We start from the raw sequence: 24,149 nt of genomic DNA, 5'->3' as shown, positions 1-24,149 counted from the left end.
TCTGACTGTTCTGTTCTCATTTTTTCCCTAGCTTCTATTCTTTTTGTTTTCTCATCTCTTTCCTCTTTATTCATATCTTTTTTTATCCATACCTGTTTGTACTGATAATTTTCTGCTAGTTTTCCTGTTTTTGATAAGACATTCTCTGCTGTCATTTGTGACCTGAATTTAACCGTAATTGGTCTGGTCTTGTCTATATTGTATTTCCCCAGCCTATATATTTCTTCAATTTCTTTCCCTATTTTCTTTTTGCCTTCTTGAAATATTTTTAGTACCCTGTTCATTCTTTCTCCTCTCTTACTCTTGTAGTCCTATTTAGATTATGTTTCTCTTCCATTCTTAACATAATTATACATTTCTTTTTCTCTGCTAAGTCTCTTACTATATTCTCCTTCTCTCTCATCAATTTAATTACTGTGTCCTTAGTGTTCCTTCATCTGTTAATTTACTATATCTCTAAATTCAATTTTGCTATTCTCCTGAATCTTTTTCCAACCACTTACCTCTTTTTGCTATGGACTTTTTATTATCTATTATTCTTCTTTAATTCCTCATTCTCATCCTTTACCTCTCTTAACTGTCTTTTTAATTTTTCTATTTCTTTATTTAGGTTTTGGTTCTCCCTCTTTAGTTCTTCCAATTTATCAACTCCTTGTGGAAATCAGTGCAAGTTGACTGAACCTAACCTCCCATGATTCGTTCATTTTTGTTAGTTTATCCCCTAGACTTGCTAATTGGGGGAGGTTGTCATCTCCTCCCTCATTAAATCCATAGAAATAATTATCTCCACTTTCTATCGTGCTGCGCTTATCTATATTTCTAATTTTTACGCCTTTACTAATCTCTTTGACTTCACCTTTAATGTCTGGGCATCTCTTGTTGACATTTCTTCTGACCTCAGGCGCCCGTTCATGCCCTTCCTCATTTTCTTCCATTTTCCTCAATAATCCCGCCCATTCTCCTTTTTCTTCACCTTCCCACTACACCACGAGCTTTCCCCTTTCCCACTAATACAACACAGGTACACCCTTATCTTTGAAATCCATGAAAATTGCTTTTTTTCCCGGAGCTCCAATCTTTGCCGTGAATCCCATGATTGTGTGTGTGTGTTGTATTTATCTAGTTGTATCATACGGGAAGGGAGCTATGCTTGTAGTGACCCGTCTTTGTATCTTTCAGCATCAAATTTGTTCTTAAATTCTTGAATAGTATTTGCACACACTGTTGCCTTATCTAATCTATTCCAGACATCCACCACTCTGCGTGGGAAGCTATTCTTTTTCAGATCTCTTCTATAACTATCCTTTTTGATTTTCTTTTCATGTCCTCTTGTTTTTCTCTTGTCCCACTTTAATAAATCATCTCTATCTAGGACTTCCATTCTTTTCCTATTTCTGTAAATATTAGATCTCCTCTTTCTCTTCTTTGTTCCAGGGTTGGTAGTTCCAATTTGGACAATCTTTGTTCGTATGTCAATTTGGAGAGTGTTGGTGCCATCTTTGTTGTTGCTCTTTGTATTCAATTTTTTTTTATATTCTTTTTAGTACTGGGTGTCCATAGTGTTGCAGCATACTCCAATCTTGATCTTATCAGTGTAACTAATATTTTCTTTACCATTTCCTCATGCAAATAGTTAAAAGCCACTTTCATCGACCTTAGTAAATTGAAGGTTTCTCCGACTATTTTGTTGATATGCTTGTCTGGTGACATGTCTTTGTTGATAATTACCTCTAGGTCCCTTTCCAAGCTCACTTTTTTGACCACCAATTTTGTATTTTGTCAATATTCTATTTCTACTTTTTTCAAACTCCATTATAGTATATTTCTTGACGTTAAAGTTCACTTCCCACTTTTGACTCCATTTCCAGATTTTATCTAGGTCTTTCTGTAGTGATTCACAGTCTTCCCTTGTACTTACTCTCTTTAGTGTTTTTGCATCATCTGCAAAGAAGTGTGTGTGTGTGTGTATGTGTATACACATGCAACAAACCTTCTTAAGATTCATTTACTCTTACAGATCAGAAGCTCCAAAAATCAGTTCAGGACACACCTCATGTCACAGCTCCGGCGATGAGATGGAAACTACAACATCCTCAGATATTGAGGTTATATCCAGGTAGGTGTTTAATTCAAGGTGAATCCTTGCTCCTGTCATTCACTTCTAATGCATCCATTCCACTCCTTTTTGCTTAAAATATACAGAAACATGACAGAGACTACAGAAGGCCAGCAGGAGACTGTTCCAAGAGAGATAGGAGAAAGATGCAACCACAGATATACACCAAAAATAGCCCCCAGACCTAAAAAAAAAATTACTGTAGATATCTGCAACCTACCACCTACACCTTATAACACATCTATACAAAAACATACACATTCAAATCACAAAACAAGTACTCCAAGACTGACCCCCAAACTCCATACACCCTCAGACATCAGCTCATCAGAGATATCCCTCTCATGACAATCAAGAATCATACTGGATTGGAATGATAGTTTTCAGGATACTATCCAGCTTTAAAACAGCATTCTATTATCTACATATTAATAGGCTTCTTCCCCCTTATAAGGGAGGTAGCCAGCCAAGGCATGCACTTACCCCACCCAACCCACTCCCATCCATCACTCATTTCCTTTTTATCTTAACTCCTTGTGGATGAAGGGTCATCCTTGTCCCCTGCTCACTGCCTGGGTCATAAATAAAGCAGCAAGACACAGCACATCCACAGCAGGGTCAGTCACTTCATTTACACGTCCCCACATGTGAAAGAAGAGTAGACAAGGAGAAATCCCTTTGGGCTGCATCAGTTTACATTCTATTCACAACCATTTTCCACTCATCCTTATCTCTTGCTTTCTCCCTCTTCTGCTCAACAGACATTCCCCTTTTACTTAAAGCCTCTTTTACCCCATCTATCCATCTAATTCTTGGTTGTCCCCTCAAGTTCACTCCATCCATCTTTGCCTTTCACACACTTTCTGCTAATCCTTCCTTATTCATTCTTTATATGTGCCCAAACCATCCCAGTATTCTTTGATCTACCCAGTCTGCCAGTTCCCTTTCCACTCCTACTTTTGTCCTCACCTAAAAAAAAAAAAAAAAAAAAATGGTTTCTGCACTGCCCTACTCTAGCCTCACTCAGAAAACAATGCAATCTTTCTTGAATGATTTGTGGGCTAACCCAGTGGCTGTTGCTAGTTACCTAGGGGCTGTGGGTTTCCTTTAAGAGAGACTTAGGGTAATGGATTGACTGATTAATTGACATATAGCATGTCTTCCTACTCTAACCCTCCCCCCAACAAAAAAGGGGGGGCATGGAAGGATAAGATTATCTGATCTACAATTAATCATGTATTTTATTTGGTGACAGTCCAAGTGTGGATGGAAATGGTGCAAGAGGACTGACAGCAGGCAGAGTGTCTTGGGGATCAAGAAGACCACACCATTCTTCTTCTCTCCTACCAGACAGATCGGACTCCCCTGCATCAGATCAGTCAACGACGTATCACAAACGAATGCATGCAGAGAAAGGTAAGACAAAGCTCCATCACACTATGATTAGATTATCTCCTTGGTGTTATATTATACTGTATGAACCAGTACAGCAGTTTACAATTCTGTGAATGTATTTTGGTGGATCTTAGCATTGAGAATTGATGTAATGAATTTTATTCTAATCTCATCTGCGTCTAGCTTGTTTTTAGTTGTGCACTGCTTGGCTTTTTATGCAGTTTTGTGTTAAGATTCCTTAATCCTTTTCATTGTTCTACATTGATTACTTGGTAAAGTAATCTAACTTACCCAAAATACTTTCTTGTAACATTCTTATGATTACAAAGTGTATTTTAATATTTACTGTAATCCCCAAATTCTTTGCACAGTTTACAATTATGAATTTCTTGTACTTATTTAGTGTGATTTATACAGTGAATGCAATCAGCAAGGGGTATTGGCAGGCGATGGTCCTGCAAAATGGATATATAAAAGAATCTTTGCTGTCCATTTCAGAACCTATCAATACCTACACCTCAGGAATGTGCCATCTAGGTAGGCAAGGTAGGCAATGCCTACCCTGAATAAGATAGATCAGCAGCTATATTTTCCTTCTAGGGCACACTATACACCTAATGGAACAAAATAATTATTGAAAGTAGTGGATGGGGGATGGGTGGGGTTAAGGAGTGGTTATGTGTGAATGATATTTTGATGCAGCCTGAAGGCATTTCTCTTCATCTATTTTTCTGCATGAGGGAACAGAGAAGGGGGGGGGGTCATTGATTAAGTGAAACAACTTTGCTGTGGATGTGCTGTGTCATGCTGCATTGCTTCTGACCCAAGACAGTGGGCAGGATATAGGGATAACCTGTTATCCATGAGGGGCTAAGATGAAAGGTGGGGAAAGGGTGGTGGATAGGAGTGGAATAGGTGGGGATGAAATTGGTGGGAGTGGGTATATGCCTTTTGACTTTGGCTACCTCCCTTGTACATACATATACCAATTTTTTTTTTTCCCTTACTAGGGAGGTAGCCAAAAAAACAAAGGCATAAAAACCACTCCCACCCATTCCATCCCCAACATACTCCACTCCCCTCCACCGTCTTCCGTCCCTCTTATCTTGGCACCTCCTGGATGATGGGTCATCCCTGCATCTTGCCCACTGCCCTGGGTCAGAGGCAGTGTCGCAAGATACAGCCCATCCACAGCAAGGCCACTTCATCAAATTGGTGACTCCCCCTCTCTGTTTCTTCATGCAGAAAAGGAGATGGGGAGAAATCCCTTTGGGCTGTGTCAATTTATTTCTCACACATACTCCCTCACACCCCCATCCCCCACCCACTCCCCCTTATGCATCACAGCATCATCCATACACAACCCTTCTCCATTCACCCCTATCTTCTGTCCTCTCCCATCCTTCCTCCACAGACATTCCCTTCTTTCCTAATGCCCCTTTTACCCCATCCATCCATCTCATCCTAGATTGCCCCCTCATGTTCACTCCTTCCGCCTCTGCCTATCACACCTCTTTTACTAGTCTTTCTTCACTAATTCTTTCCATGTGACCAAATCATCTCAATACTCTTTCATCAACCCTATCTCCCAACTCCCTTTCCACCCTCATTCTCCTCCTCACCTCCTCATTTATCACTCTATCCAGCCTAGTAACCCCTATCATACTTCTCAGGCACCTCATCTCAGACACATTCAAACTCCTCCTCTCTTCCTTTCTCATGTTCCAGGTTTCCGCCCCATACAGTGCTAGTAGCACAATCACTCCTTTGTACAAAAAATGCCCTTGGTATATACAGTGCTCGACAAGGATGTACGAACGGTTAGCGAAAATGAGTGATGAGGAGTGTTGAGGACTGTTTTTGCTGAAATGCACAATTTTATATAAAAAATTAGCATATGGTTGCATTATTTGACCTATTTTCTTTAAAATGTGTGATTTCCATGTAATTTGATCAGAGAAGTTACGTTTTTATCCTCTACAAAATTACCAACCACATACCGTCCGACTCACTAATTGCCGACCTCAACCAAACAATGACGGTTTTTGCTCAAATGCATAATTTTATATAAAAAATTAGCACATGGTTGCATTATTTGACCTATTTTCTTTATAATGTATGATTTCCATGTAATTTGATCAAAGAGAAGTTATGCTTTTATCCTCTGCAAAATTACTGACCACAGCTACGATTTGTCCAGCCCTCCATCTATGATCACTGGTGGTATGGATCAAACTACAATCTATTAAGTTTCTTACTATTGTGTTATTAGTGTAATAGATTGCATATAGTTGAATTATTTTGACTATTTTCTTTAAAATGTGTGATTTTCATGTAATTTGACCAATTGTGCATTTCAGCAAAAACCGTCGGACAGTATTCATAGCTGTGGTCGGCAATTTTGCAGAGGATAAAAACATAACTTCTCTTTGATCAAATTACATGGAAATCACACATTTTAAAGAAAATAGGTCAATGCAACCATATGCTCATTTTTTATATACAATCGTGCATTTCAGCAAAAACCGTTCTTGTTCGAGTTTGGTCAGCTATTAATGAGTCGGACGATATTTGTAGCTATGGTCGGTAAGTTTGCAGAGGATAAAAACGTAACTTCTTTTTTATCAAATTACATGAAAATCACACATTTTAAAGAAAATAGGTCAAATAATGCAATCATATGCAATTTCTTTTTATATAAAATCGCACATTTCAGCAAAAACCGTCCTTGTTCGAGTTTGGTCGGCTATGAGTGAGTCGAACAGTATTCATAGCTGTTGACGGTAATTTTGCACAGGATAAAAACGTAACTTCTCTTTGATCAAATTGCATGGAAATCACACATTTTAAAGAAAATAGGTTAAATAATGCAACCATATGCTAATTTTTTTATATAAAATTGTGCATTTCAACAAAAACCGTTCTTGTTTGAGTTTGGTCGACTATGAGCGAGTCTGTTGGCAATTTTTGCAGAGGATAAAAACGTAACTTCTCTTTGATCAAATTGAATGAAAATCACACATCTTAAAGAAAATAGGTCAAATAATGCAACTATATGCTAATTGTTTATATGAAATTGTGCATTTCAACAAAAACCAGATGGTATTCATAGCTGTTGTCGGTAATATTGCAGAGGATAAAAACGTAACTTCTCTTTGATCAAATTACATGGAAATCACACATTTCAAAGAAAATAGGTCAAATAATGCAGCCATATGCTAATTTCTTATATAAAATTGTGCATTTCAGCAAAAACAGTCCTCAACACTCCTCATCACTCATTCTCGCTAACTGTTCGTACATCCTTGTCGAGCACTGTAGATAGGTTATTTTTTTCCCCAAGAAAGCTGCTCTTCTCCTCCTCCTCTTCTAAAGTTTCCTCCCAGAAAAATTTATGGGAGGGCCCAAGGACCATTACCAGCCTCTGTGGGGTTGACTCTTTATTATTAAATATGCCACATTAGAGGGACCAGTGATGGGTACCTGCTTATGGTTGTCCTGCAAGATTGACAGTAGAGCTGCCTATTCTCAAATCCAGTCTATCCTTTGACCTCCATCAAGAAATGCAACTTATAGACAGTCAGACAAAACTCATAATGCATAGTCTCAAGCACTCATCCGCCTGTGGCCCTGATAACATTAGCAACATCCACCTAAAACACATTGGACCACAAGGTATACACGCACTCACAAACATTGCAAACTACAGCTATTCACACAACACAATACCCGACATCTGGAAGCATGGTAAAATAATCACCATTCCAAAACCGAACAAAGACCCAACAATCCCAACATCGCACCGCCCAATCACACTTCTTTGCACCCCCTCTAAAGTCATTGAACGCCTAATACTTAAACTTGTCACACCATATATTCCCCTTGCTGACTCACAACACGGTTTTAGGCCACTGCACTCCACAAACACTCTTCTGACAAACCTCACACAAAGAATTTTAGATGGCATCAATTCAGATAGGCCCCACCACAGAACACTTCTTATAACATTGGACATTAGTAAAGCTTTTGATGCTATCCCCCGCCACAACCTAACAAATAAAATATATAACACAGACATGCACAATAACACCAAAAGATGGCTGGCCAATTATCTGGCAGGCAGGAATGCTCATGTGTCATATAATGGCCAATCATCGCACATCAGAAACATTAAGAACGGAGTACCACAGGGCTCAGTTCTATCCCCCACATTATTTAATCTATACATGCATGACTTACCCACGCCAGACACCTCAGAAATACAAATCTCTTCCTACGCAGACGACATAACAATCACATGCACACATCGTAACACAGACAAAGCTGCAGAAATAATCCAGCCTTACCTTGACACACTCAACACATGGTTCATCACAAACAGACTCAAAATAGCTCCAACCAAATCTACAGCAACACTTCTCACCAACTGGACAAAAGAACACAAATACATACCTCATCTCTACATCAACAACACTCTAATACCACACACAAACACACCGAAAATTCTTGGTGTAACATACGATACATCCATGTCTTTCAAACAACACCTCACAAACATAAAAAACAAATGCACACCTAGACTTAACGCACTTAAGTCAATCACTGGAACAACATTTGGACAAAACAAAGAAACTAATATAACAATATACAAACAATGCATACGCTCAGTGATGAATTATGCGAGTCCTGCATGGGCTCCTAATCTCAGTGAGACACACCACAACACCCTTCAAATCATACAAAACAAAGCCCTAAAAACAATTACAGGCTGCACAAATACATCACCTACAGACCATTTACACCATGAAACAAAAGTCCTCAAAGTCAAGGACCACCTCGACATGAGAGGCACACAAACACTTGCTGCAGCCACCACAAACACATCACACCCGCTACACTACATAGCAGAACACCCACACACACCAAGAAACATTAAAACTACACCCAAAGACCTTTATTACACACAGATACTCTCTTCTCTTCCTCCACAACCACCAAATACCAGCCTCCGGAAACATATTCATAATCATATCACTCACCGCTCCATTAACACACTGAAAGACAACACACTGCTGCATGCCAGACCCCCTGATATCCACCCTTCTGAATCCTCTCTCCCACGTAAGGACAGAGTCCACTTGGCCAGACTGCGATGCGGTCACCACCCAGCACTTCTAAGCTACCAGAAGAGGCTGGACGACCGTGTTGTGAACAGCTGCCCAGGATGTAACACTTCACCCCATACCATACAACACATAATGGAAGACTGCATTATACACAATCATGCACGCAAACAACACAACATACACTCTATAAAGGATTTGTGGGAAAACCCAGTTTCGGCTGTGGCCTTCCTTGAGGAGACGGGACTGCTCGGACAGACAGTCTAGGGAACGACAACAACAACAACTTATTTTGATACAGCCCAAAGGGATTTCTCCCCATCTCTCTTTATACATGAGGGGCCGGAGAGGGATAGGGTCACTGATTAAGTGAAGAGGCCTTGCTGTGGATACACTGTGTCTTGCTACATTGCCTCTGACCCAGGGCAGTGGGCAGGATACAGGGATGACCTGTCGTCCATGGGGAGCTAAGATGAAAGGGGGGAAAGGGTGGTGGATGGAAGTGAAATGGGTGGGAGTAGGTACATACTTTTGACTTGGCTACCTCTCCTATATGGGAGAAAAGCTCTTGGCATATAGATGATTATTATTGGAAGAATAAGTGAAGAAAGATTAGTAAAAGATATGGAAGGCAGAGGTGGATGGAATGAAAATGAGGGGGCATCCAAGGATGAGATGGATGAATGGGGCGAAAGGTGTGTTGAGCAAGGAGGAAGGCAGGAGATAAGGGTGAGTGGAGAATGCCTGTGTATAGATGATACTGTGATGCAAAGAAGGGGAAGGGATGGATGGGGGGGTGGGGTTAGTGAGTGGTTATGTGTGGATGATATTTTGAAGTAGCCCAAAGGGATTTCTCCCCGTCTGCTATTTTTCTGCATGATGGGATGGAGAAGGAGGGTCACTGGTTAAGTGAAGCAGCCTTCTAAGGATATGCTGTGTCTTGCTGCATTGCTTCTGACCCAGGGCGGTGGGTGAGATACATGGATGAACCATCATCCATAAGGAGCTAAAATTAGATGGAGGAGAGGTTGGTGGATGGGAGTGGGTACTTGCTTTTTGACTTGGCAACTTCCCTGGTAAGGGGAAAAATGCCCTTGATATATAGATAGAATTATTATCATCATTAATATTATCATTATTATTATGGAGAGAAGTGGGAGGTGAGCCAGTTGTTTGTGGATGACACTGCACTTGTGGCAGGGTCAGAGGAGGATTTTAGGCAGTGACAGAGTGTGAAAAGGTATGCAATAGGAGAAAATTAATGGTAAATGTAGGTAAAAGGCAATGTGATGTATAAGGGAAGAGGATAGTAGTGAGTTGGAAGTAATTCTTAACCCCTACAGTGTCAGCGGCATACATTGTATGCTGCAATTGTTTTATGGATTGAGTGTCAGCGGCATATGTTGTATGCTGCAATTTAGAAAATTTGGCAAAATTAGGCATTATGTCAAGGATCAAATCTGTGGTAATGACTAAGTAGTCCTATCCATTGGCTATAAAAGGCACCTAAATTTTTTTACTTATTGACAAAACTAGCAACCCTGGCAGCAATTTATTGGGGGTAACTTGAGTATAAAATCTGCCTTTAGGACGTAATTTAGGTAATTCTGGTGTATGAAACAAAGTATTAATAGGTGAAGTTGTACTTCAACAGTTAGGCATGTGCTATTTAGTACATGTTGAAATGTATAGAACTGGCAATTTCGCACTGCCAATATTAGTAATAAATGCATAATACAAAATGTGGCCGGGCAATAATGGTGTGATGGATGCTTACTAAAACATTTACCAAAACAAGAAACACCACAGTCACATATCCTCCATGAGAGTATATAAAAAAAAGATACCAAAAAATAAATTTACCACATAAAGTGATAAATATTTGTAAAAACATCCACAAAAACTATAAACACGTTTTCTGTAAGTGTCAGACTATTATGGGCAACTGTACATTGACTTGAAACATCATAAATGTCAAATTCCTTCACTCTCTGAAATTCTAACGAAGCTTCCCCGAAAAAATACAGTGGACGTTATCGTTCAACCTGCGTAAGGAGCGAAAGAAAGTCTACGGATTTGTTTTACCAAACTTTCGCACACAAATCATGACAAAATTGACCCAATTTCTCGACTTCTAGGCTAAGGCGAATCAAAATAAGCAAGATTTGTTGGTTTTAGATAATTTTTAGTTGATTTAAACAAAGAAAAAAATAGATTTTGGCTCCAGTGCTGGGGGGGGGGGGAATATATACAACATTCGTCCGGCAACATACAGGTTAAAAGAGAGAGGTTGGAGGGAGTGGAAAGTTCAAGTATTTAGGATCACATGTGGCAGGAAATAGAGGAGTGGGGGTGGAGGTAAATTGTAGATTGAGAGAAGCAAGTAAATGTCTTCAAGGATCGAAGTGTCATGAGAAATTGACATATAGGAATGGCTGCAAAGAAATTATATGAAGGGGTGATTGTGTCCATGACAGTGTATAGGTCAAAGATTTGGGATTAGAGAGGTAGAAAAAAGAATCATAAATGTATTTGAGATGAAGTATCTGAGAAATATGGTAGGGGTTACAAGGTTGGATAGAGTGGGAAATGAGGAGGTGAGAAGGAGAGCAGGAATGGAAAAGGAGATACCAGTTAGGGCTGATGAAAGATTATTGGGATGGTTTGGACACAAGGAAAGAATGAGTGAAAAAAGGCTAGTAAAAGAGGTGTGGCAGCCAGAGGTGGAAGGGGTGAATTTGAGGGGATAGCCAAGGATGAGATGGATGGATGGGGTGAAAGGTGCTTTGAGCAAGAGAGGAATGTCTATTGAGCAAGGAAGGGAGAAGGCAGGAGATAAGGGTGAATGGTGAAAAGCTGTGTATGAATGATATTTTAATGCTGTCTAAAGGGATTTTCTCCCCGTCTTCTCGCTTTTCTCAGTCAAGCAAGGAAGGGAGAGGGTGGTGTGTGTAGATATGTTGTTATTTTATGAATATTATTGTTTTCTTATTATTGTTATAATTGTTATTATATTAATTATGAGTTCATAGTAAAGGCAAGCTGCATTAACTTCCCATGGTTCAAAAAGTCCTTTGTGTGGAGGCACCATCCTAGCCATCTCTGAGAGGGGGAATTCTGTGACATTAAACTGAATCACCATACCAAATAATAGGCAGGGCAAATTCTGGAGTTTTTATGAGTATAAAAACAGTATGCTACACTGGTAGATACAGGTTATGTGTGGAGATGATACAGTACGGATGGGTGAGTATAAGGAAAGATTGCAAAAGGGTAAGAGCATTTAAAGAGGCTTGAGAAGTCTGTGGTAGTCCAAGTCCAAGGCTCAGTCCTCACCTTTATTTTAGTTCAATTGTAATTGTAGGAGTATCAATGAGATGAATTAACTAACTTGGTGAAAGCCAGAATAAAGCAAAGACCAGAAAGGGTAATCAAGATAGGCTATAATCCCTTTGCTACTGAGGAGGTATCACAGAGATGAATGAGATATGTGGATGATTGCCAGAATAAATGGAAGAGTGATGCAACCCACATTAAAAGAGGTTAAGGATGTTGCTGATACACTTGTTACAGATCTTTAGTTTGTCACTAATGTTTATGAGAAATAATGAAGAGAGATGGAATTTTTTTTACAAATATAGATGGACAATATTTTAAAGGAAATATTGAATTAGTAATTTTTTATAATTTTGTTGTAATTCTTTCAAGATATGATGATAATAGATGTTGCCTTGAGTTTAAGTATGCTGGAGACCTGCTGTCACACAATGGCTAACGATGGTCCTTGGGGGCTCAAGGAATAAACTTTGGAGTGATGTTTATATTGTATTAGTGATGGACAGCTTCTCTGTCACTGCCATATAGTAGCAGGATGGGAACAGTCTCTACTCATCAGCTCTCTTTTTGTGAAAAAGTAGTGGAAGTACAGTTGAAGTTGACAAAGAGAGGTCTTGGGCTTAGATTAGAGACTGGGTGTCATCTCCAGATGAAAGTGAAGGTGTTCATCGTTTTTGAAGATGGGTAGGAGGGAGCTGATTCTCTCTGATGTTCATCTTACAAGTAATTGTCATAGGTCCCCTCTCAAAAGATAAGGAAATATAGTTTGCCCAGAATTGTTAAAATGGTGACAGCTTTTTCAAGGTAACAGGTTTAGAAATTACATTGAATAGTTTTGTCTACACAATGGAGTGTAACAGAAAAAATTATATTAGTCTGATCCCAAGTGCTTAAAGCTATCTACTTCCTCCAGTCTTTCTCCCATAATACTCACTTTCAATTTACTGCCATCCTCTCCCCTTGTACATCTCATCACCTTATTTTTACCCACATTTAGCTTCAACATTCTCCTTTCACATGTATTCCCAAACTCTGTCATTAACTCTCAGATCCTGCCACAAACAGTGTCATCAGCAAACAACAGGCTTACCTCCCACTTTCTCCATTTTTTTTTCAACCATCTCCAACCCCTTACCATTCCTCACATTTACTTCCCACACCACCCCATCCATGTAGATGTTGAACAGCTGTGGCAATGTGACACATCCCTGTCGCAGGCTCACCTTTACCTCAAACTACTCACTCTCTCCATTTATAATTCTAACACAGGCTCTACTATTGTAAAAACTCTTGACTGACCTTAACAGCTTTCCTCAGATCCTATATATCTACAAAACCTCCCAGTGCCTTCTTATCCACCCTGTCATAAGCCTCTCCCAAATCCATAAAGGCCCAAAGAACACCCTTACCCTTTGCAAAAGCTTTCTCACATATATGTTGTACCATAAAAAATCTGATCCACACAACCCCCTACCTTTACTAAACCAACACTGTTCCTCACCAATTACTCCTCCCATAAGCCTTCTCAACTACACTCAACAAACTGATCCCTTTGAATTTATTACATTCACATTTATCCCCTTTTCCCTTGTAAAGTGGAACTATACAGGCACTTTTCCAATATTCTGGCACTCTACCCTCGCTTAGACACACATTAAAGGAAACTTAAGGACACACAAAGGAAATTAAGAGAGGAAGGCGAGACAACTCAAGTAGAGAAGGAAAGGTAAAAGGTGCAGATGGAGAGATGATAACAGAAGAGGCGGTGGTAAGGGGAAGATAGGCAGAGTGTTTAAGAGAGTTGCTAAATGTGGAGGAGGATAGGGAGGGAAAGATGGTTGCAGTGGGAGGCACTAAGAAAATGACAGTGATGGATGAGGAAAATAGAGGAGAAATAAATAAATATAAGGTGCAAGCAGTTATAAGAATGATGAGTGCAGGTAAGGCACCTAGGTGAGATGGGTGTCATGCAGAGTGTCTGAAAAAGGGTACAGTGATGGTGGACTAGCTGGTGAGGTTGTTTATCATTGTATTTGACTTAGAAAATTTTTGGAAGCTGTCTGAAGCTAGTTATTTTGACAGATATGGAACACGTGACAGCAATTGTATTTGTTATAGATGCACTGTCATACATGTACAGTATTTTGTATTTTAATTTTCTGCATTAGGCACTGACATTTTCTTTGAAGATATGCTTAAAGAGGGATTTCTTTTGCAATATGCCTGAATTATATTAATTGCATGATTCTAAATCCTGAAAAACTCAATTTGCTAGAATATATAATGCTTATGTAATGATGTTAAGAAGTGCAATGGAAGTTTATTTCCTCGTTTTCTCTTTAGGATTATTTACATATTTAGGGTGGAATCTATAGAAATGATGGTGATCATATTGCAGATATATAATGCTTGGTCAGTCAGGCAATACAGTAATTCACATTTTCTTTTGTTCAGAAGAATTTCATAAATCATTGAACTTTAATTTAGTTTGAGATCAGATTATAATTTCAAAAGCAAAATTGAGATTGGTGTCCTTGATTATTATTTTCTCTTTGATTTAGAATTAAGAGGACTGACATAATTACTCATTTTTCCTAAAATTGCTGTCCCACTTTTTTCTGTTTTATTTTATTGTATTTATTTTTTTTTTCCCTGTGGGGACCATATCACTGATGGATATTCTAGTCTTGGATGTATCAGGATTTGTATGATTTTTTTCATCATCTCTTCATCCATAAAGTGAAAAGTTGCTTAAATCTTCTGCAGCAGTCTGTATGTCTTTTTCCACAATCATTTTGATTGTCAGGTGTAGGTTGTCTCTCTTCAACACTCCCAGATCTTTCTCATCTTTTGCTTTTGTAATGGATTTGTTTCCCAAGGAATGGTCTTTAGCTGCTATTGCTATTGTGGCTCAGCATGGTGATTTTCAGTTCTCATTGATGCAACACAGTTTTATTCAGATGAAGGTCTGATCCTAGACTAAAGGGGGTCTTGGTGAATTGAGATACATTTGCCCTTGTATAGAATGAGATACTTTGTTGTTATCCAGTACAAAATCTTTGGAGTGTAGGCCCTTGAGGGAGAGGGCTAATGTATTTCATCAAGTGATAATTTTTATAGATTTTGTTTGGGATAATAACCATTTTTATTTAGGTCAGTAATAAATTTAGAAGAAATGGTCACAATCAATTGAGACAACAGTCTCTCCAGTTTGCTCATTAGATGAATAGGGTCTTACAATGTGACCAACATAAAATCTATAAGGTCTTACTAGGTCAAAGAGGTTAAAACTACAGTGTGTAGAAATGGTATTAGTGGTGGAGGATAGGAATGACACTTCATTCCCAAGATACTGAGATGGGAGGGATGTTAAATGGCTTCTCTGTATGAAGTGTGTATGTGTGTGTGTATTTACCTAATTGTATGTGTGTGTGTATTTACCTAATTGTATTTACCTTATTGTAGTATACAGGAAAGGAGCAATGCTTATTGGGTCCAGTTTCCTACTCTTTAACCCATTAAACTTCGATGACAAGGTTCTTGTCATTTGGTCTAATAAAATAAAAAATCATACATACATACATATACCAAGGCTTTTTCCCCCTTCCAAGGGAGGTAGCCAAAAAGGGAAAGGCACAAAAACACTCCCACCCATTACATCCCCAAATACACTCCACATCCCTCCCACCCTTCCTCTCATCTGAGCACCTCCTGGATGACGGGTCATCCCTGCACCCTGCCCACCGCCCTGGGTCAGAAGCAGTGTCGCAAGACACAGCACATCCACAGCAAAAAAAAAATCAAAACACCAAAATGTTTGATCAAACACCAGAAATATATGACGTCAGTCCTTGCTTTGCGTGAGGACTGACGTCATATTTTTCTTGTGTTTGATCAAACATTTTGGTGTTTTATGATTTTTTTTTATTTGACCAAATGACAAGAATCTTGTCATCGGAGTTTAATGGGTTAATGCCTAGCCTCAAATTCATGTATTTACCTAATTGTAGGCTACCCCCCGTGTAGCGGGAAAAAGCCTTTGGTATATGTATGTACGTAGTATACAGGAAATGAGCAATGTTCATTGGGTCCCATCTCCTATTCTCTAATTTTCTAACATACCTAGACTCAAATTCATGTATGGTGTGTATTTACCTAGTTGTATTTGATGGGACGAGAGCTATGCTCGTAGTGACCCACTTTTGTATCTCTCCGCATCCAGTTTGTTCTTAAAATCTTGTATAGTTTTTAAGAACAAACTGGATGGGGAGAGATACAAAAGTGGGTCATTACGAACATAGCTCTTGTCCTGTAAAAAACAACTAGGTAAATACACACTATACATGAATTTGAGGTCTAGGTATGTTAGAAAATTAGAGAATAGGAGATGGGACCCAATGAGCATTGCTCATTTCCTGTACACTATAATTAGGTAAATACAGTTAGGTAAATACATGAATTTGAGGTTCGGCACACACTTTGATTTAACCATCCCCTTTTTAAGTTGCGAGAAGGCCTGTAGTATGTATATTGTTATGTGTCCCAAACATTCCCAGTTGATTACAGTTTTCTCTTGTATATTATCACTTTGTCAAATTCATAACAATATAGGTTTTGCATATATATACCCCTATAATTTTTCTTTGATCATAGGATACTGTTAAGTCATGCATCTTTTGTAGAAGGTTATGCTTATAAGGAAGTGAAGGGGTTTTTCACTGTGAGGAAAAGTCTGTGGGTTTTGTATTGCAGAGATCACTCAATTTGCTTTGATGGTTATATCATCAGGTGAGGCTTCCCATTTCTCAACCTATGAAATTAAGATGATGCTTTGTAAGTTGATAAGACTAAACTAGAGGGGTTTTCCCGTATAGGGAAGTGAGTGGATATTTGTGTGTTGTGAATCTTGCACCACCCTGTTATGAATAATTGCCTTTGGTGCCAATGTCATCAGGTGAGACTGTGTCTTCCTCCATGACCACCAGCTTCACAAGTATCAGTGAATCCGATGGAGACTCAAACAATCAGTTCCTGCAGAACCTTAACTTCGATTCAACGCTAATTTCTCAGGTTCTGCAGGATATGGTCCACTTTGAAAAAGGTATTCAAAAATGTTGTGAAGGGAAACAGTGGCTTTGGTCAACTGTTGATGTCTTGCAATGTATCTTGTAGCCGATAACGAATTTGAAACTGCTCTGTTTTTCGTGGAGATGTTAAGCAGGAAAGGCATTAACTTCGTGTATTATCTTTTTATATACATTTGAAGGAATGTTGCTTCCATCTCTTCAAATTATTTTTCACTTGGTGGTGGCCTGATGGTCTTGGTTCTTTAGTGTGTATTCTTTCACATTCTCTGCATGTGTAATACTAAAAACCTGAGTTTTCTTTCATACACTTGCTGGATTGCATGGCTTGTGGTGTTATTTTTGAAGTTGCACGTTATCATCAGCTTCTTCTTTTTCTTCTTTTTGAGCACCTAGTGAGGACCTTTAACACTCAGTTTCTACTGTCATTTATAGTTTAGTGTCAAGGCAGACCATGAAGGTAATCATATAGTATCCTGTTCCCAGTGCTTGCAATCTTAACTTGTGTGTGGTTTGACTTGGCCATCCCATGTGTAAAGGGAAAGGGCCTTTGTTATATGCATATACAACATGAAGCTTCTTGTAGAATTGTGATAGTGTGGTACATAGCATGAATGAACATATTGGAATTTGACTCTCAAACTAGTTAATAGTTGGATTTAAACTATAAAATTGACAGTAGACACTGGGCTTTATTGTTTTTTTTTCACTAGCCATTCCTATTCAAAAGTCATTGTACAACACTACAGATTCTTCATTATTATATTGTGTGTGTGTGTGTATATATATATATATATATATATATATATATATATATATATATATATATATATATATATATATATATATATATATATATGCATACATACATCCATCCATCCATCCATCCATCCATCCATACATATATACATACATGTATACATACATATCTACCTATGCATTACTAATTTAAAATTTGCATGTGCATGTATGCTTTTTTTATAAATAGTTTTATGGATTTTTATTATTCTTGTAGTCAGTGAAATGTATGGCAGTGTGCATCATTAAGATTATGTGGTCTATTTGTTAAACTGGAAGTGCAATGACATGGAATATAACCTTGAAATCTAGATAAATTCTCAAGGAAAGCTGAAAATATTCCCATAGTGAATAACAATAGAAATTATTTGATGTGTCCTTTTGATTTTCAGCAGTATCTTTTTGTATACTCTTTATTTTTTTGTCTATATCAAGTGTATTCAGGTATAGTAAGTAACTTGTATGTAGTGAATAGTGTACTGTAGCTGGAAGTGATGATACTAATGTAATTTGTATTTGAACTGAAAGTTATGACAGTACCATAATTTGTATTCCTGCTCTAATTACTGTATTCCATTGTGCTTGTGGTCACTAGGACATAGACGCAATCAGTCCAGCATGTCTGAAACAAGTGAAAGTTCATCTGAACACCTTTCTCCTGATGCTGAAAAATTAATCAAGGTAAGTGAAATGTTAATTTCTTTAACATGTGTGCATACTCCAAAGATTTTGTTGCTCCATCATCTGGGTGATATTATGGTAATATAAGTCCTACACAGAAAGGAATATTGATTAATTGAGATCACCTTCAAACTAGGGTCTCCTAAATACAGTACCTAAGTAAAATCATGGTGGCAGTAGCCAGAAGAAGATTCGTATAAGATGTCAACACCTCCATAATCCCAGGTCTTTCTTGTATCAATTTGGTAGGGTGTTGGTGACATTAACTCTCTTGGTACCAAGGAGTGTCACAGGGATGAATGAAATAAGTAGAGGGAAGTCAGAATGAATTGAAAAGTGACATCTCACATGCATTATTTTTTGTCACCAATATACATATATACATATACCAAAGGGTTTTTTCCCCCTTACAAGGGAGGTAGCCAAAAAAACAAAGGCATGAAAACCACTCCCACCCATTCTATCCCTATCACACTCCAGTCCCCTCCACCCTCTACCCTCCCTCTTGTCTTGGCACCTCCTGGATGATGGGTCATCCCTGCATCCTGTCCACTGCCCTGGGTCAGAAGCAGTGTCACAAAACACAGCACATGCACTGCAAGGCCGCTTCATCAAAATCGGCAACCTCCCTCTCCATCCCCCCATGCAGAAAAGGAGAAGACTGGGAGAAATCCCTTCAGGCTGTGTCAATTTTTTCTCATATATACTCTCTCTCCCACCACCCCCCACCCATTCCACCTCATGGATCACAACATCATCCATACACAACCATTATCCATTCACCCCTGTATTCTGTCTTCCCCCATCCTTTCTCAACAGACATTCCCCTCTTCCCCAAAGCCTCTTTTACCCCATCCATCCATCTCATCCAAGGTCACCTCATGTTCACTCCTTCCACATCTGCCTTCCACACCTCTTTTATTAATCTTTCTTCACTCATTCTTTCCATGTGTCCAAACCATCCCAATACTCTTTCATCCACCCTATCTCCCAACTCCCTTTCTACCCCTGTTCTCCTTTTCACCTCCTCATTTCTCACTCTATCCAGCCTAGTAATCCCTATTATACTTTTCAGACACGTTATCTCTAATACATTCAAACTCCTCCCTTCCTGTCTTATGTTCCATGTTTCTGCCCCATACAGTGCTGTCGGCACAATCACTCCTTCATATAACCTCCTCTTAGCATCCATTCCCAAATGTCTATTTCTCATTACACTTTTTAATCCACCAAGGCATTTACTTGCTTCTCTCAATCTACATTCTACCTCCACCTCCACTTCTCCCTTTTGTGCCACATTTGCACCCAAATATCTAAAACTATCCACTTCCTCCAGTTGCTCTCCCGTAATACTCACTTCCAGTCTACTGCCACTTTCACCCCTTGTACATTTCATCACCTTTTACCCACATTTATCTTCAACTTCCTTCTTTCACACACTTCCCCAAACTCTGTCACTAACTTCCTCAATCCCTCCTCTGAGCCTGCCACAAGCGCAGTGTCGTCTGCAAACAACAGCTGGCTTATCTCCCACTTTTCTCCATTTTCTTTAACCATCTCCAATCCCTGACCCACCATCCTTGCATTTACCTCTCGCACCACCCCATCCATGTACAAATTGAACAGCCAGGGTGACATAACACATCCCTGATGAAGTCCCACCTTTACCTCAAACCACTCACTCTCTCCATTTCTAATCCTGACACATGCTCTACTACTCTCGTAAAAACTCTTGTCACCAATAACCAGCACTTTTGTCTTTGAGAACAAAGATACACTGAATATGTGGTGTTATAGAGGTGATAAAAGAGGCATTAAGGAGGAGTGGAAATTAGTCTCCAATCATAAAAGAATATATGACCTCAAACTTATGCAGTTAGTATCATGTATAGGAAAAATGCCATGGGGATGAATGCAATAGCCTGATGGTAGTCAAGGCAGAATGCATGGAAAAGTATCATCCATTAAAATAAGTTGTAAAATCTTAAAACTGTTATATGTGTGTACCTACAGTAAGTAGGAACTTTATCCTATTTATTGATTGCACTATAGACATACTTGGTCCTGCTTCTTGTGATGAAGCCTAAGAGATTAAGTTTCATGAATTATTGGGTATTATTCTTTCTTCTGCAATTGAGACTTTATAGATCATGTTTTTTTTCTCACATTGTTTCAGAAAATATCTCAGTTGAATGAACTTGTGGAAGCCAGAGAGTCCAAGTTGATGGAATTAAGTCAAATGAATGCTGCTCTTCAGGATACTAATTTTAATTTAAAAACGTAAGTGAAATTGTGGTTGCCTTTAGTGATAACTACATATATATTCACACCTTCAATGTATATCACTATACTTAGTAGGCTTGTTATGTATAATATAATATGTGAAACTAATGGTACTTGCTCTCATCCCTCACATTCACATTCAACTTATTACCTTGTATATTTGTTGGACACCTCATTACTTCACTTGTGCCCACATTCATTTATAACTTTCTTCTCTAGCATACCCTTCCAAACTCAGCCACCAACTCTTTCAGTCTTCTCAGAATCAGCCTCAAGCACATTGTTATCTGGAATTAATGACTGGTTCACTATCTATATACTATCATTCTCACACACCAGTTCCAAATCTCTGTCTAGTATTTGTGCATATACCTTCTTTACCACCCTATCCATATACTTACTGAAGAACCATGGTGACATCATATAACCCTGATACAGATCCACATTCACTTTAACTATTCACTCTCCACTCCCAACCCTCACATATGCCTACTACTCTTGTAAAAACTTGAATGGCCAAACTCTTCCATTGGTAAAGAATAAAGAACCCAAAAATTCTTGGCATTACTTTTTATACTCTTATAACCCTCAACACTTATGTCAAAGAGTTAATGGTAAAAACCAGCAAGCAAATAAACTTACTGAAATTAGTTGTAAATGTGGACTTTGGACAACAGAAGGAAATTCTAATTATTGTTGACAAACATTTCATAAGAATCGCACTTTACTACATTTCCACAGCATGGCTCTCAACATTAAACAAAACAAACATAGGCACTTATAAATTATACAAAATAAAGCACTGAGAGTAAGAACAGGATCCACAAAACAGTTTCAGTAGAACACCTGCACACAGAAACTGAAATCCTCCCTATAGAATATCATATGAAAATGATAGGTACACTGTTGTCTACTAGAGTCCTCAATCCCACTCACCCATCTTATTATATTGCACAAACACTACCAGCTGAACATGTTGAAATAAGAATGCAACAGCGACTCACCCATACCACACAATACATCCACACAGAAACAAATTCACATCCAGATAACTAAACAATCTCATCAATACAAACCATCAAACATATAATTTCACCAAAACCTCCAGAGATCAACTCCAGAAGAAAATCCCTCTAAAAAGAAAGAAAGAAAAAAAAAAAAAATGCACTGGTATACTTATGTCCAGGACACCTTCCAGCTCTTAAGACAGTACCAAAACAGAGTAGACCTAGCAACCATCACACAGAAGATACTGAGCACCTCAATCCACACTGCCCCCTACTAACAGTCTTTAGTCAACAACAGCACCTGTGCGTCTCCTTCAAGAGAGACCTGGGGCAACAGATTAATTGGTTCTCTTTCCCCTTCTCCTTCAACTCGCTTTCATTACCTTGCTACCTCCCTCCTTTTTCTTATTTCTCTACCTTGCATTCACTTTCAATCTCCCTTCCAACAGATGATGATCAGACATTCCATCATTCTCACCCCTGAATACATTAGTGTCTGTGATTCCTTAGATCACTTCTGAACACTGCTATAGAATACTAATAATGAATTTTGATAAATGTTTGTTTTTAGGAGACTGGAAGAACTTGAAGGAAGAGGAGGACATGAGGCTACTGAATCAGTTCGAGAAGAATATACACAAAGATTAGGGAACATGGAACGAAAGTTTCAGCAAGCATTACGGGAGAAAGAAGCTATTAAAAAACAGTTGGAGGTAAGGAGTAACCCCTATTTTGTTAGTGTTTTAAAGAACTATAATAGTATACTTTTATATGTACATTTATGGACTAAGAATTTTATAGTTCTTGATATGTAGCTGGATATATATTCAAGAATATTCTTTACCTCATCACCTATCACCTTGATGAGATGTACAAAGGGAGAGGATGGCAGCAATTTGGAAGTAAGTCTTAAAGGAGAGAAGCAGGAGGAAGTGGATAGCTTTAGGTACTTGGGGTCGCATGTGGCAGGAAAGGGAGTAGTGGAGGTGGAGGTAAATCATAGATTGAGAGAAGCAAGTGCCTTGTGGGATTAAAAAATGTAATGAGAAGTAGGCATTTGGAAATGGATGCAAAGAGGAGATTATATGAAAGGGTGATTATGCTGACAGCACTGTATGGGGCAGGGACATGGAATTTAAGAGAGGCAGAGAGGAAAAGTTTAAATGTGTTTGAGATTGAATGTCCCCTGTGGGGCTACAGGGAGAAGGATGCCTAGTCCTAATACCCATCCCGTTTTTCTCACTTCTTACAATTCAAGTACTTGGTGGCAGCATTCTATCCCCCACCACAGGGTACACAAAAAAAGGATTGGGGGACAGTATAATGGAGGGACAGTCACAGTATAATAAAAGTGTCATCATCTCTCAGTGAACAGAGTCCTCCTTTATCACAGACAAAATGATATGTGGCTTTGGTCCATTGGGGCACCCTATATAGACCCTAAAGTATCAACTGCATGCTACTTTGCCACAATGACAAGCAGCCAATACCCCAGTAAATAAATAAATTGGTAAAGTTAAATAATAAACAGGTAAATAGTACATACATACATATACCAAGGCTTTTTTCCCCCTTACAAGGGAGGTAGCCAAAAAGGAAAAGGCATAAAATCATTCCCACGCATTCCATCCCTGAATACACTCCACACCCCTCCAACCTCCCTCTTATCTTAGCATCTCCTGGATGACGGGTCATCCCTGCACCTTGTCCACTGCCCTGGGTCAGAAGCAGTGTCGCCAGACACAGCACATCCACAGCAAGGCCGCTTCATTAAATTGGTGACCCCCCCCTCTCCGTCCCCCCATGCATAAAGGACAAGACGGGGAGAAATCCCTTCGGGCTGTAAATAGTAAATAGTAAACAGTAATAAATTGACAGATAATAAATGATAATCAAGGAAATGATAATAAACAGACAAATAATAACAAACAAATAGATAGATAATATAAAGTAAATGGCAGGCATTACAGCATCTTGCTTAGGTGTTTATATAAACAAATCTTAAAGCTTTGAATTGAACTACATTGCACTGCCTCTGCAGGAAGTTTGTTCCATTCATTAACTACACGGTTGGCAAAATTGATTCTACCCACTTCCAAATCAAAAATCTATTTCCTGACAGTTTGAAACCATTATTTCTTGTCAGATTCTCATTCAGTGTGAAAATTTTGTCACTTTTGATGTCAATTCCATTTAAAATCTTAAAGGCCTGTATCAAGTCACCTCTGAGTCTACACTTTTTAAGGGAAAACAGATTCATATGTTTTAGTTTATTTTAGTATGATTTATTATTGATATTTGGAAACTGAGGGGACAACTATGGATG

At 38.7% G+C, this 24,149-nt stretch overlaps 1 protein-coding gene across 3 annotated transcripts in view; it reads left to right on the top strand.

The window, feature by feature from the left end:
• LOC143025513 (uncharacterized) overlaps nucleotides 1-24,149 on the top strand; it is a 122,091-nt gene that overhangs the window by 46,012 nt on the left and 51,930 nt on the right. For all 3 annotated transcript variants that reach the window (XM_076185295.1, XM_076185293.1, XM_076185296.1), the window contains exons 9-14: nucleotides 2,018-2,116; nucleotides 3,372-3,532; nucleotides 16,925-17,071; nucleotides 18,448-18,533; nucleotides 20,710-20,813; nucleotides 22,395-22,536. In XM_076185295.1, the coding sequence (XP_076041410.1) occupies nucleotides 2,018-2,116; nucleotides 3,372-3,532; nucleotides 16,925-17,071; nucleotides 18,448-18,533; nucleotides 20,710-20,813; nucleotides 22,395-22,536 (739 nt within the window). The remainder of the gene's footprint in view (nucleotides 1-2,017; nucleotides 2,117-3,371; nucleotides 3,533-16,924; nucleotides 17,072-18,447; nucleotides 18,534-20,709; nucleotides 20,814-22,394; nucleotides 22,537-24,149) is intronic.

This window comes from Oratosquilla oratoria, chromosome 5 (assembly GCF_046742065.1).
Source record: "Oratosquilla oratoria isolate Oo_2021 chromosome 5, ASM4674206v1, whole genome shotgun sequence".
NCBI lineage: Eukaryota > Metazoa > Arthropoda > Malacostraca > Stomatopoda > Squillidae > Oratosquilla > Oratosquilla oratoria.
The sequence above is the reverse complement of the archived record's forward strand: the minus strand, read 5'-3'. Positions and strand labels throughout refer to the sequence as shown.